We start from the raw sequence: 14652 nt of genomic DNA, 5'->3' as shown, positions 1-14652 counted from the left end.
GGAATTTTTACATTTGTCTAATGTTCTAATGATAAGAATACAAGAGATATATATTATATGAAAAGTTTGGAAAAGCTATCACCAGTTCCTCTCAAGGTAACTTTATGGAGTCAATGAAATTTCAACATTGAAAATGCAAAATATATTTGTGAATATAATTTGTATTTTCAATGCTTAATTACTTAACAATAGTCGAACTTTGTCATTAATATTATTATCTCAAGAGAAACCAGTGCAGTGGGTGGGGCAGAATAATAATTTGTATGCTGGACAAAATGCTTTGTGGCATTTCCTCTGGCTCTGAGTTCAAATTCTGCTGAGGTCAGCTTTGCTTTTCGTTCTTTCAGGTACTCAATAAAATGAGTACCAGTTGAGCACTGTGTGTGTGTATGTATGTAATTAATGTTCTCCTTCCTTGTGCCAAAAATTAGAATAATGTATTAACCATATTATTTATAATAACTATATTATCTATTAATGTGAAATGATATAACAATACAAGGGAAAAAATGAATTTAGAAATATTAGTTTTGATTGCCAGCTTTGCCTGGCCCCCGTGCCGGTGACACGTAAAAGTACCATCCGTTTCGTGGCCGTTTGCCAGCTCTGTCTGGCCCCTGTGCCAGTGACACGTAAAAGCACCATCCGTTCGTGGCCGTTTGCCAGCTCTGTCTGGCACCTGTGCGGGTGGCATGTAAAAAGCACCCACTACACTCACGGAGTGGTTGGCGTTAGGAAGGGCATCCAGCCGTAGAAACACTGCCAGATCTGACTGGGCCTGATGAAGCCTTCCAGCTTCACAGACCCCAGTTGAACCGTCCAACCCATGCTAGCATGGAGAACGGACGCTAAATGATGATGATGATTGGAACATTCAAAATAATGAGAAAATATTTTACGATTTCAGATTTAAGGAAGACAACATGTCGCGAAGGTAATCAGCAGAATGGAGGTGCCCCATTTGCAGAGGTGGAAGAAGAAGTAATGGAAACTCCATTCATGAGTTCTCAAACGAGAAACTCAACTGGTCCTTTACCCCAGCCTAAACCAGATCTCAACCTACCACATCTTGTATTTGAAATTTCTAGTGATGATGGTTTCTACTGTCGAGCTCATTCAATTGATGGTAATTATTATTACATTTCTCTCATTGTTTTCTCTCTACTTTTTGTCCAATGTAAAAAGGAAAAACAAAATATGAATTTGAAATAATGTCTTTTTTTTTTCTTTATTTTCTTTCTAGATGCTTGGCGGCAGGTTTATGAGGCTGTCCAAGATGTCCGTGCCTTGTCTAAAAGGAAGCAATTATCCTATGCAAGTTAGTAATTTTTCTGCTGATGTAGTTAATATATTTTGATAAATATTGTATGTTCATTTGGAGTATATTGTTATAGAAAACTTACCAAATTTCCATTTATGTTCAGCATAACGTTTTAGATACCAGAGGGGAATTTGTTAGCAAAACAGAGAGAGGGAGGAACAGATTCAGTGGATTGCTCTTGGTTGTATGTTACCAAAGCACTCAAAACCAATTTATGTATAATTGTAATAGAGAAGTTTGTCTCTTGAGCTACTTTTTCTTAGGTACAGTTATCTGTTATTTGATGACATTAGTGCAAGTAAAAGCCTTGCCTTGATTCATCATCATCATCATCATCATCATCATCATCATCATCATCATCATCATTTAACGTCCGCTTTCCATGCTAGCATGGGTTGGACGATTTGACTGAGGCCTGGCAAACCAGACTACAATCTGATCTGGCAGAGATTCTACAGCTGGATGCCCTTCCGAACGCCAACCACTCTGAGAGTGTAGTGGGTGCTTTTACGTGCCACCAGCACGAGGGCCAGTTTGGTGGTAATAGCAACGGCCACGCCCAAATGGTGCTTTTTATGTGCCACCTGCACAGGAGCCAGTTCAGCGGCACTGGCGATGACCTCGCTCGAATATTTCACATGCCACCAGCACAAGTGCTAGTAAGGTGATGCGGTAACGATCACGCTTGAATGGTGTGCTTAACGTGCCATCGGCGCGAAGGCCAGCTTATTGCTCTGGCAACGATCTCACTTAATTCATTTTTAGCTATATTGGGATTGTAGGCTCTCCAGAAGAAGTCTTTATAAATTACAACACACATACACAGAAATTGTAGGTGTTTTATTCATAAGATGTCCTACAACTGAATTGTTTTAATATCTTATCGAAGAAATAATTTGAGACTCATAGTTTAGTTTGGACATTGTCACGGTCAAGTTCTTTGGTGATGCAAATATAATGACATTGCTTTCTCAAGTTCTCAGATGCAAGGGATCACTGGTAAGAGACAGGAGGGCAGATATCTGTTTGATGTAGCGCTTGTTTATTTTATACTTAAATTTTGTTTGTTTAATGTCCACATTTCCATGCTAGCATAGTTTTAGATGGGAATTATTTAAGGTATGATTTTTTTGGCTGGGTGCTTTTCCTGTGGCCAATCATTTCCTGCTTTTCAAGTAAGGCATATCTTTATTCTGTTGGTCTCAGAAAGCACAGAGTGACTCGTTTTAATGTCAGCAAGAGATATCAACATCAGTGCTGCTTTACTCTAGTTGGGGCAATCATGGAATTTATAAGCAATGGTGCACGTGCACACACACACACACACATAAAATACAACAGGCTTGCTACAGTTTACCAGATTCTTTCACTTGGCATTGGTCAGTCCAGGCTGTAGTAGAAGACACTTAGGCAAGGCATCATAGAGTGAGACTGAATTTGATTCTATGAAAGATAAATCCTTAATTATTATTCATATATTTAACAATTAGAAAACCAGCTAAATTTCATTATAGTAACATTGTAACATGAAAAATTGTCAAATTTGATGTACACTAATCAATGCCGGACTTAAATTTCCTAAACTCTCTCATTTTAGATATAGATGGTGCCCTAATGTTTGGTGTAAGTCATCGAGCTGTGGTATATCTTTTGGAACAGCTGCATGGTGCAAAGAAATGTTATAATTACAAATTTAACTATCATTCTCCTCCAAGAGAATATGATGAAGATGATCAGGTATGCATTTGATATTTATTTATTTTTAATGCTTCTTCCAGTTTTATTCTATTTCAGTCTGTTTTCCAATATTTCGTAATAACAAACACCATATTTATTTGTGGAAAAGGTTAAATTAAAAAAGAAAAACCTGTTCATGTGATTTTCAAATGTTGAATTTACAACAGATGCACTTACAGTTTACATTTGTTCAAAAGTCACTTTCAAATTTACCTCTTATTTCATTTAGGATACATGAACACATCTCAGTGGTTCTCAAACTTTTTAGAGTCACGACCCACTATTTATCACACCAGTTTATGACGACCCACTTAACTCTACTGAGCTATCTCGATAGACAGCAGTTAATCAAAGCTAATGCGTAATTTTATAACTTTTTGCGACTCACTAAGATTCCATTCGTGACCCGTCTGTGGGTCGCGACTCGTAGTTTGGGAACCACTGACATATCCTATCTGTTAGAATTATAATAAATCTCAGTAAACATTTTTCCATACATTGTAATACTAAAGACAAATCTGTATTTATTACACACAAGTGATTTTTGTTTTCTTCCCCAAGATTTTATTATTTATAATTATAGGTATGCATTATATATGATGTCCATATTATACACAATTATATATGGTGGTTAAAGATAATTGTAGAAAATTCTAACACAATTTATAAAGCAATGTTTCTAAAACTTTTAATGTTGATAAATTTGTCTACTGCAAACTTAGTAAATCATGAGAAATACATAATATGTACTTATTTTAAGGAATATGACCAGTTTTAAAGGTTTTATATCAGTGCTTTGATATTGCAATATATATCTTAAACATTAATTTGCTTATTTCAGGAACCTACTGAAACATCAAGTGGTTGTATTCGCACGGAACCATTCAGTACAAGGAAACCATATGACATGTTTAGTTTTCTCATGTCACGTTACCGGAACCGTCCTCAGTCAAATCATGCTACTGGTGATGAAGAAATGGCTTTGAAATCATCTAGGTTAGCTTAAAATTTTATTATGAATTCATTGCAACAACTCTTCCTCAGTCATAAACATGCTTATTTTTATGTAAAAATCATTTTGTATTTAGAAGGGGGAATCTTTCCCGAAATATTGTAAGATCATTAAACAACCATTAAGGAAATTTTGATATTGATTATAAAACATTTCGCTTGCAGAAATAATTTTTATTGAAGCAAACTATCAATCTTGTATGCTCTCTTTCCAATTTTGAATATTTAAGTTGCTTTACATTATTTATTAAAAAACAAAAACTTTTTTATTTTCTTAAACCAGGCGACCGACCAGCATGGACCTTCCAATGGCTATGAGGTTTCGCCATCTTCAAGCACATGCTCGTGAAGCGGTTGGTGTTTATAGGTAAGTTGAAGTTTAAACTTGTATAATAAGAATCTGTCTTTTGGATTTTATGAAATCTGAATATCTGATAGAAAGTAATTGATATCATCATCATCATCATTATATCGAATTTATCATGCTGTCATGTGTTGGACTGGACTTTTTGAGGTTGTGTTTTACAGCCCTTGCAGTTAGCAAGCCTTTTTGTTGTTTCTTATCAGATGCAGGGATTTCTGAACAGTTTGATTAAAGTGTTTTGAAATATACTGACTTAAATTACTATGACTAATCTTTTACATGAGATTATTTATTATAAGTAATATTTACAGAGACGGCTGTCTCAATGTACCTGGTGGTTAGAATTCAGTACAGTCTCTGATTTCAAGCAAAAAAGTTAGTGGTCGGGGTTTTAAAGTTGGAAAACATATTGTAGAGGGGATAAAATATATTATTATTTCAGCCTTAAATTGTTGAGATACTCCTATTTTATGAATGAATGTACTATTTTTTTTTTAAAAAAAGCATGATAAAATATGCTATCTTTTTACTTGTTTCAGTCATTAGACTATGGCCATGCTAGGGCACTGCCTTGTAGATTTTTAGTCATATGAATTGACCCCAGTTCTTATTTTTTTCTGAAGCCTAGTACTTATTCTGTTGGTCTCTTTTGCTGAACTGCTAAGTTATGGAGACATAAAAAGCATTGGTGGGGGCCTAACACAGACAGACACACACATACACATATGTATGACGGGCTTCTGTCAGTTACTGTTTACTAAATCCACTCACAAGGCTTTGGTCAGCCTGAGGCTATAGTAGGAAGACACTTGCCCAAGCTGTCATCCAGTTAGACTGAACCTGGAACCATGTGTTTGGGAAGCAAACTTACCACACAGCCACACCTGCATCTCGGTATTTAAAAAAAGAACCTGATTTTGTAATTGCTGGATATTTGTTGTTGCTTATTCAATAATATCTATTTTGTCTACATAAGATTTGAGAGTATTTTTGAGGTGTCTTTTCATTGTTCTTTAGGTTCCATGTAAAAAGCACTCGTGCTGATGCTTTGTAGAAGGCACTTGCACTGGTGCCATGTAAAATGCACCCAGGCTGGCACCACGTAAAAAGCACCAGGGCTAGTGCCACATACAAAAAAAAGCACCTGTGCTGGTTTCACATAAGATGCTCCCAGTACACTTGTAAAGTGGTTGGTGTTATGAAGGGCATCCAGCCACAGAAGCTGACTGTAGTCTGGTGCAGCCCTCTGGCTTGTAAGCTCCTATCAGACTGTCCAACCCAAGGCGGCGAGCTGGCAGAAACATTACCACGCCGGGTGAAATGATTAGTGGTATTTCGTCTGTCGTTACGTTCTGAGTTCAAATTCCACCGAGGTCGACTTTGCCTTTCATCCTTTCAGGGTCGATAAATTAATTACCTGTTACACACTGGGGCCGATGTAATAGACTTAATAATCCCTTTGTCTGTCCTTGTTTCTCCCAGTTACGCACTGGGGTCGATGTAATCGACTTAATCCCTTTGTCTGTCCTTGTTTGTCCCCTCTGTGTGTAGCCCTTTGTGGGTAGTAAACAAATAAGAAACTGGCCAACCGATACCAGCATGGAAAACAGATCTTAAATGATGATGATGATGATGAAGTATATAGATTCAGAGTATATTTAATTTGGTTTGGTACACGAAAATGTATTAGCATATACACAAATATTCCTATTATTACAATGCTGAAATATTACTGTTTATGTTTAAATCTTTTACTTTTCAAACACCTAATGAAATAGACACTGTGTTAATTACATAAAACTTTTTATGTCAATTTATTTTTTAGATCTATGATCCATGGCAGAGGTTTGTTTTGTAAAAGAAATATAGATGCTGGAGAGATGGTAATTGAGTATGCTGGCGAAGTCATTCGAGCAGAATTAACTGATAAAAGAGAGAAGTTTTATGAAAGCAAGGTACCTACAGTTGTCTTTCACCAAATGCTTTTGATCTGTTTTAACCCTTTACTATTCAAACTAGCCGTATCAGGCCCAAATATCCTACCCGTTTTATGTCCAAATGGATCACACCTCTCACACCTACCATGCAATGCCATTCTAAAAATAAAACTCTCGCACCATCAGAATGTCAAAGCTACACGATAATATATGATAAATTCAAACTTGTTTCAGTCATTTGTCTGTGGCCATGCTGGAGCACCGCATTTAGTCGAGTAAATCGACCCCAGGACTTATTCTTTGTAAGCCTAGTACTTGTTCTATCGGTCTCTTTTGCCGAACTGCTAAGTTACGGCGGACGTAAACACACCAGCACTGGTTGTCAAACGATGTTGGGAGGACAAACATATACACACACATACATATGTACATATATATGACGGGCTTCTTTCAGTTTCCGTCTACGAAATCCACTCACAAGGCTTTGGTCGGCCCGAGGCTATAGTAGAAGACACTTGCCCAAGGTGCCACACAGTGGGACTGAACCCGGAACCATGCGGTTGGTTAGCAAGCTACTTACCACACTGCCACTCCTGTGAATAAATAAGTATTACATTTGATATGTGAAGGCACATGGCTCAGTAGTTAGAATATCAGGCTCACAATCATGAGGTAGTGAGTTCAATTCCTAGACTGTGCTGTCTGTTGTGTTCTTGAGAAGACACTTTATTTCATGTTGCAATGTTACTGGTGCCAAGCTGTATTGGCCTTTGCTTTTCTCTTGGATAACATCAGTGGTGTGGAGAGAGGAGGCTGGTATGCCTGGGCAATTGTTGTTTTTCCACAAACAACCTTACCCAGACATGTATCTTGGAGGGTAACTTTCTAGGTGTAATCCCATGGTCATTCATGACTGAAGGGGGTCTTTACCTTTTACCTTTATATTCGATAGTGTGATCTGAATACTAAAGGGTTAATTTTTGACAGGCTTTCTTTTCTGTTCTTTTTAAAGTGATTCACAAAAAAAAAAAGCTGCCTGCTTATAAAATAAATCTTAAAATCTTTGTATTTGATTATTCTTTTGCAGGGCATTGGTTGTTATATGTTCCGTATTGATGATGTAGAAGTTGTAGATGCAACAATGCATGGTAACGCTGCCCGTTTTATTAACCATTCATGTGATGTAAGTTTTTTATTGGTTTATTTTTTTCAAAACTTCTTTTTAATAATCTCATTCATTGGACTGCAGCCATGCTGGCCGTGGTGGTGGTGGTGGTAACTCCCTTATTACTTTATTGCCCACAAGGGGCTAAATGTAGATGGGACAAACAAGGACAGACAAACGGATTAAGTCGATTATATCAACCCCAGTGCGTAACTGGTACTTATTTAATCAACCCCGAAAGGATGAAAGGCAAAGTTCACCTTGGTGGAATTTGAACTCAAAATGTAACGGCAGACGAAATACCGCAAAGCATTTCACCCGGCGTGCTAACGTTTCTGCCAGCTCGCCGCCTTGAAGGACTCCCTTGAAGGGTTTAGTTGAACAAATCAACCCCAGTACTTATTTGTAAGTCTGGTACTTATTCCATTAGTCCCTTTTGCTAAATTCTGAAGACATAAATATACCACTTCTGGTTGTCAAGTGGAGATGGAGAGGGAGGCAAGGCATTGATCAGACCAAGGCTATAATAGATTTGCCCAAGGTGCTGTGCAGTGGGACTGAACCCAAAACCACATGGTTGCAAAGCTAGCGTCTTAACCGCACAGCCATATTGTTTGTTTTTAAAACATTTCCTATCATTTAAATTTCTTATATTCAATGTCATGTTTCCATATGAAATCAAAGTAGCATTGAGGAATAAGGCACAAAGAATAATATGCTACATTGAAAGATACATTAAGCATGGAAATGGACTTATCCATCATACAAATTCATTCGTTGTAATGTTATCCTTTACACAAATTTTGGAATTAACTCCTTTCAGTATCTTACTCTTTGTTTTATTAACTACTTGGTCATCTACCTTCACTCATCTATCACCTGTCACCACTCATTTGTCAGTTGTATTGATCCATTCATCATAAACGTATTTATTTCATTTGTTCATATTATGTCCATTTTTTCTGTGCAAATATGGGTTACACGAATACTTTGTGTTAAGGCATTGTTTTTACAGCTGGATGCCCTCTCTGTTGTTAATCCTTATCTGTTTTTCAAATAAAGGAGCTTTCCTTCCACTTGTCTTCGAAAGTACAGAACTACTGAGCAATTTGCTGATAGTTAACAAGGATATATCAACATGCATTGTTTACTGTAGTTCAACTCAGTGCAGAATGTTAGCATTTACATGGATACAAAAATGTGTGTACAGGCACATAATTACACAACAAGTATTGTCCAGTTTCTGTCTACCAGATTCACTGAGAAGGCAATGGTTGTCCCAAGGCTATTTGAAGAAACTTACCTCAGATACTGTGTAGTACTTGAGACCACGGTTGCAAAATGAATTTCTTAACCAAGCAGATGTACTGCACCTATATTTATTGAAAAAGAAATATTTCAGCATTTCAGAATATCAGTGTTTTGTTTATATTTAGTGTAAGTTTGCTTAGTATTGACCAGTATATTGATAATTCTAAGTCTTAAAAAGCAGAGCATATTTATCTTTAGAACTATTTAGATCACAGATTTGGTAACAGTCAGTCAGTTACCAAGAAGTGCTATGATTTTGCATGATTCTGTTTATGAAAATGGTTTTGAGCTGAATAGTAAATTGTTAAAACCATCTTTGAATGTATATTAGAAACCTTGCTTTTTTTTTTTTTTAATGTGATGAATCTTTTTTCTGCTCCAACTTGTGTTATGTAAAACATAGAATAAAAAATGCAGCTCAGACTATAATCATCTTATGCTTTAAGAATTATACAGAAATATAAAACAAAATCATTATTTGTTTGTTTCAGCCAAACTGTTATTCTAAAGTGATTCAAGTTGATGGCAAAAAGCATATTGTAATTTTTGCAATGAGACCGTAAGTACTGTTATGTTTATTATTCTTTCTGCTATTAAAAGCGAACTAGGGAATAAAAAAAAAAAACATTGAATTTTTCATGGAGTAAATATTGTATTACATACATACATTTAAATTTGCTCATTCAGTTTCTCATTTAACCTTAGAATTTAACCCTTTTGTTACTGTATTTATTTTGAGATGCTCAGAGTTTCTTTTGATTAATTTTAAATATAACAAAGAATTTAGTAAAATAACTTAGTTATCATTCAGCTAGTGTTAGGAACGTAAATTGTGACCAAGGTTTGGTGGAAGATTTTAATTCAAAACTTATGAAAACAAGACATTTATACTCAGAGCCAGAGCCGGTTTCAGCCGGATTGGTATCGAAAGGTTAAACTGGTTATATCCAGCCCAAATTTTCTGCTTGTTTTATGTTTAAACCAACCAGATCTGACTTTTCACACCTACCTTACAATGTCTTTCTAAAAAAAATAACTAAGCTCATTATCAAAAGCTCAAAGCTATAAAACAAAGCATGATTAATTCAAAACAATGTGAATAAATAAACTTTACATTTGGCAGACATTTTAGATAACTTTGTAATCTAGTTTTGCCAGAATAACAATATTTAGCTGAAATGAAATTTCTGTTAAGATTTAGGATACAATTATTTAAATTGTGTTATTTAACCCTTTAGTATTTAAACCGGCCATATCCGGCCAAAATAGTTAATCTGTTTTATGTTCAAACTGACCAGATCCGGGCTCTCACACCTACCCTACAATGTTATTCTACATTAGGTAATTACACCATCAAGATCTTGAAGATATGAGATAATGCATGATTAATTCAAATTAATGGGAATCAATAGGCATTGTTTGATTGAATAATCTGAACACCAAAGGATTAAATTGTGTTATACAACTTCTGCTTTTTTTTTTCCAGCATCAAGCGAGGCGAAGAGTTAACTTACGACTACAAATTCCCCATAGAAGATATCAAAATTGCCTGCACCTGTGGCTCTAGGCGTTGTAGGAAATACTTAAACTGAAATGTGTTGCTGTTCAACTAGATGAGCTAGCTTATACCTGTCGCCCACTGCCATCACCAATTCTGCTTACATTATTTTTTTTTTCTCTCTTGAACTCAATGCTGATAGGTGAGAAAGGAGAAATTTCAAGAAACACATTTTTTGGCCTCCCAGTTTTGGCCTGATGGGAAATCTCTATGGACCAAAGCTTTGTCACTCTTCAAAGTAAATAATCTACTATAAATAGAATCTTTTGAAAAACTGATTCTGTCAAACAGACCAGTTTTCTTTTGGCAATTTCTACAATTTTTCTTCAGTTATGGCGAAAACTACAAAAACAAAAAATACCAATAACAAAAACGGTTCTTACTTACTGACGTTATTTATTATCAGATTTCACCAGGGACTCATTTTTTTTTTTTTTCCCTTTGAGTATATGTGTGTGTGTATGTATGTACATACGTTGCGTGTATATAATGTACATATGTGTGCGAGATTTGAATAAATGTTCATAACTATAAAACTTGATTATTACAATGAAGAAAAATTGTAGAATTATTCTTTAGAAATATAAGTCTTTTTGAGAAAGATTTAACCAAAAAAAAAAAAAAAGTCTCCTTTCATGTTGGTAATATTGTCTTTGTTTCTTTGTTCTATTTTCTGATAAATTATATTGTAATACTTAACTTTGGTCTTATCTTTTCACCTCCAATCTACGAAGATCATGTTGCTGTAATTAGAGAAAAAAAACCACTTTGTTGATCTTCACATCAGACATTCGTATTACCAGCACAGTTTTTCTTTTTAAGCTATATAGAAGCCCCCTCCCAGTTCTCACAATTTCGATCCTACCTTCACTCATTCTTACCTGTTATTCTTATAAAGAAGAAGAAAAAAAAAATTACGTTTTTTGACTAATGTGTAAAATCTATTTAAAACGTTTCACACACAACCCCCCCACATAGAAGAAAACATATTTTTTATTCATCAAAGATAGGGATCTACATATTTTGTACTTGTATAATAAAATATCAAACAATTACAATTGCACACACACACACACACACATATATAAACACACGCCTACACATTAATGAAGAAACATGCACACTCATTATGTTTAGTCTCTGATCTTAGTTTTTATGTCACAGATTTGCCATAGTGCCTAAAATGAATATATATAAATATACGTATATACATACATATACATATATATATATATATATATATATTGTTGTTATTCATATGTTGTAATTTATCTTGTTCTATAGATGTTGATTTTGGTAATTCTGAGAAACACCGTTTTATATCCATCACTGATAAAGCACTTATGGAATGAGGTGATTAATCATGATAGCTGTTAAAGTTTATTTTTTTATTTTTAAAACTTGGAGTTAGGCAGTTGGTGCCTCTCTTGAAAAAAAACCTGACTGCTATATTGCCTCCTCCATCTCCACCCTAGTAATAATCATTTGCTGGCAAAATGTGTTTTTTTTTTTTTTAATTTCATTTTTTTACATTTTAATTTTCATTTTTGTGAAGAATGTTAACAGTTAACCCTCCCCATTCTCTCTCTCTCTCTCTCCCTTATCTCTCTCTCTCTCTTTCTTTGCCATTAACTCGCTCTATTGGTTGAGGGGGCATTGATCTCATATAGTGTATGATTTTGTAAATATTTGTCTACTCTTCATTGCTCACTTTTGTTTCGTTAGTAAAAAAAAAGCACTTGACATTCCTATAAAACATTCCTTTCAGTGACTGATGTTTCTCTCCTATCTTAGCCTCACTTTGTACTATACCACATGTCCTGACAAAACCATTAATTCCGTACGTTTCGTGGAATAATGAAGCAAACTTAAGGAAGAATGTAAACATGGCTATATTAAAAAAAAAAAGAAGAGAATAAATATATATGTTAATATATATATATATGTATATTAATATATATATATATATATTAATATATATATAAGATTAAATCTTTATTAAAAGTACAATAAAAACGAAAGTGCAATTTTAATCTTGTCTGTCATTACCTATTCTCAGTTGAGCTTGGCGTAAACACAGTTGCCTCCCTTCCATGTACATTACCTGATATTCCTGACCTATGTACCTTAGATTCACCACATTCCTTTGTTACCAGTGCATTTCATTGATTTCCAGGCTAAGCTACTGCTTGCACATGCAGTTGATTATAAGATGCAATGACTATTTGGTTAAGATATGCTGCAAAGCTCTGCATTAAGATTTAGGTTAGGCATGTTTCGTATCTTTAAAGGAAGGCAACTAAATACCTAATTTTTTATGATTATGATTATTTTGCATCCACTTCTCAATAAATGGGTGGAATGGTTTATTTTCTTTATTTTACAGTTTCTGATATTTTCATAGTATTAGAGCAATTAATCATATTTGCATCTGAATGTCCTTTTCTTATTGCTACAATTTTCAGCTATAAAACAGTACTAGAACTTGTTAGTCAAGCAATTTGTGAGATAAATTATATAATCTACAGAATATAGAGATAAAGCTTATACTCATGATCAGGGGGTTTTCACCCATTTTTTATCTATGAACCCTTTCGATTATTATTTTAATTTCGTGGATCCCCATAGCCATTCAATGTATAAAAACTAGTTTTATTGAAAACTTTTCTTCAAAATTCCCAGTAATTACTGTAGGTTGAACTATGTAAAACATTAGAGAAAGAAACCTAGCTGTTTCTTGCAATACATACATTTAAAGCAAAATTTTTCAGGAGCCATCAAAAGACTATTGTGGACCCTCCCTAAAAAAATATTGGACCCCAGTTGAGAACTATTGGTTCTGAGGGTCATCACATTACTCTGATGCTTCCTGTCTCGTAGAATAACAAAGATTTATATTTTGTTAAAGAAAGGCATTTTTTTTTTATTAGCAGGCGTGACAATCATGCCATGATAGAGCCAAAATAGTCCAAACAACACTCTTTATGTTTTATGTGCAGAGAAAATGTGTGTCCTTTTGGAGTTTGAATAACAAATTTGCTTATTTTTCTTGCTCGGTGGAACTCTTAAAACTATGTGTCAGTCATTTGTTACACTGATGCAATCCCACGAGATTGTGAGGAAGAGGTATTAAAGTGCATTTAATCATTTCGCAGAAGGTTGGTAAACAAAGTTTGATCCTGGTGAGATTTAAAACCACGTAAATGAACAAATCTAAAGGCATTTTATTTAGTACAGAGTTTTATGTTCTGATCTTCTAATACCACTGGCATATGTCAGAAGTTAATTGAAGTTCATGGGTATATAATTTGGAACATGAGTCATTCATTTGCATCCAATCATCTTTGTCCCTTCATTGTTTCACTACATTATGTCACGCTATTTAATTTTTTTAATCATGAAGTTCATTAATTGTGTATGTATATTTCTCTAGAGGGTCTTCAGTCATATGAGGTTGGCCTAGTGGATAAAGCTTGTTCAAACTCTGTCAGAAATAAATTTTCTATGTTGGGAAAAAGAAGGCTGTTTTGTAGAAATAGGGCATCTGGCATTGATATGAAGAACATACAGATTGGAATAGTTTTTAATATAAAAGAAGAAACGTGAAAGACCTCAGACTACACTAACTAGTTTGTGTGAGCTTTGCTTTATACCCTATTACCAATAATGCTTTATTGTATCTTCCTATAAAATTATCACCATAATTGACAAAAAGTTACATCCATAATAAATGAACATTTTTCTTTGTTGTTTTCCTTCTTTCCTTTCTTACTGACATTGTTAAAGACTTTTGGTTTTCTTACAAATGTAATTAAGAGGAAGGTTTGTGTGAAATCAAAGAATTTTTACGAAAGTATGTTGCAATCATTCACTGTATATGTCTTAAGGAATTATGATTTCCTTAAAGCATGACAAAGGTTTCTATAAAATGACGTCATCTCCAATATCATCATCATCATTTAACATCCATGTTTCCATGCTTGCATGGGTCAGATGGAATCTGTTGAGGTAGGTTTTCTACAACTGTATGCCCTTCCTGTCGCCAGCCCTCACCTGTTTCTAAGCAAGGTAACATCTGTTCACACAATGTCGACCTCGAGTTCAAATTCCGCCGAGGTCGACTTTGCCTTTCATTCTTTCGGGGTCGATAAATTAAGTACCAGTTACACACTGGGGTCGATGTAATCGACTTAATCCCTTTGTCTGTACTTGTTTGTCCCCTCTATGTTTAGCCCCTTGTGGGCAATA

At 34.9% G+C, this 14652-nt stretch overlaps 1 protein-coding gene across 4 annotated transcripts in view; it reads left to right on the top strand.

The window, feature by feature from the left end:
* LOC115221301 (histone-lysine N-methyltransferase 2A) overlaps positions 1-14149 on the top strand; it is a 64053-nt gene extending 49904 nt beyond the window's left edge. For all 4 annotated transcript variants that reach the window (XM_029791458.2, XM_029791460.2, XM_029791461.2 and 1 more), the window contains 9 exons: positions 908-1126; positions 1244-1318; positions 2919-3058; positions 3900-4054; positions 4353-4436; positions 6259-6388; positions 7458-7553; positions 9338-9405; positions 10333-14149. In XM_029791458.2, the coding sequence (XP_029647318.1) occupies positions 908-1126; positions 1244-1318; positions 2919-3058; positions 3900-4054; positions 4353-4436; positions 6259-6388; positions 7458-7553; positions 9338-9405; positions 10333-10438 (1073 nt within the window). In that variant the 3' untranslated portion in view covers positions 10439-14149. The remainder of the gene's footprint in view (positions 1-907; positions 1127-1243; positions 1319-2918; positions 3059-3899; positions 4055-4352; positions 4437-6258; positions 6389-7457; positions 7554-9337; positions 9406-10332) is intronic.
* Positions 14150-14652: the final 503 nt, after the last annotated feature.

Source organism: Octopus sinensis, linkage group LG18 (assembly GCF_006345805.1).
Source record: "Octopus sinensis linkage group LG18, ASM634580v1, whole genome shotgun sequence".
NCBI lineage: Eukaryota > Metazoa > Mollusca > Cephalopoda > Octopoda > Octopodidae > Octopus > Octopus sinensis.
This window is presented reverse-complemented; position numbering and strand designations above follow the sequence as displayed.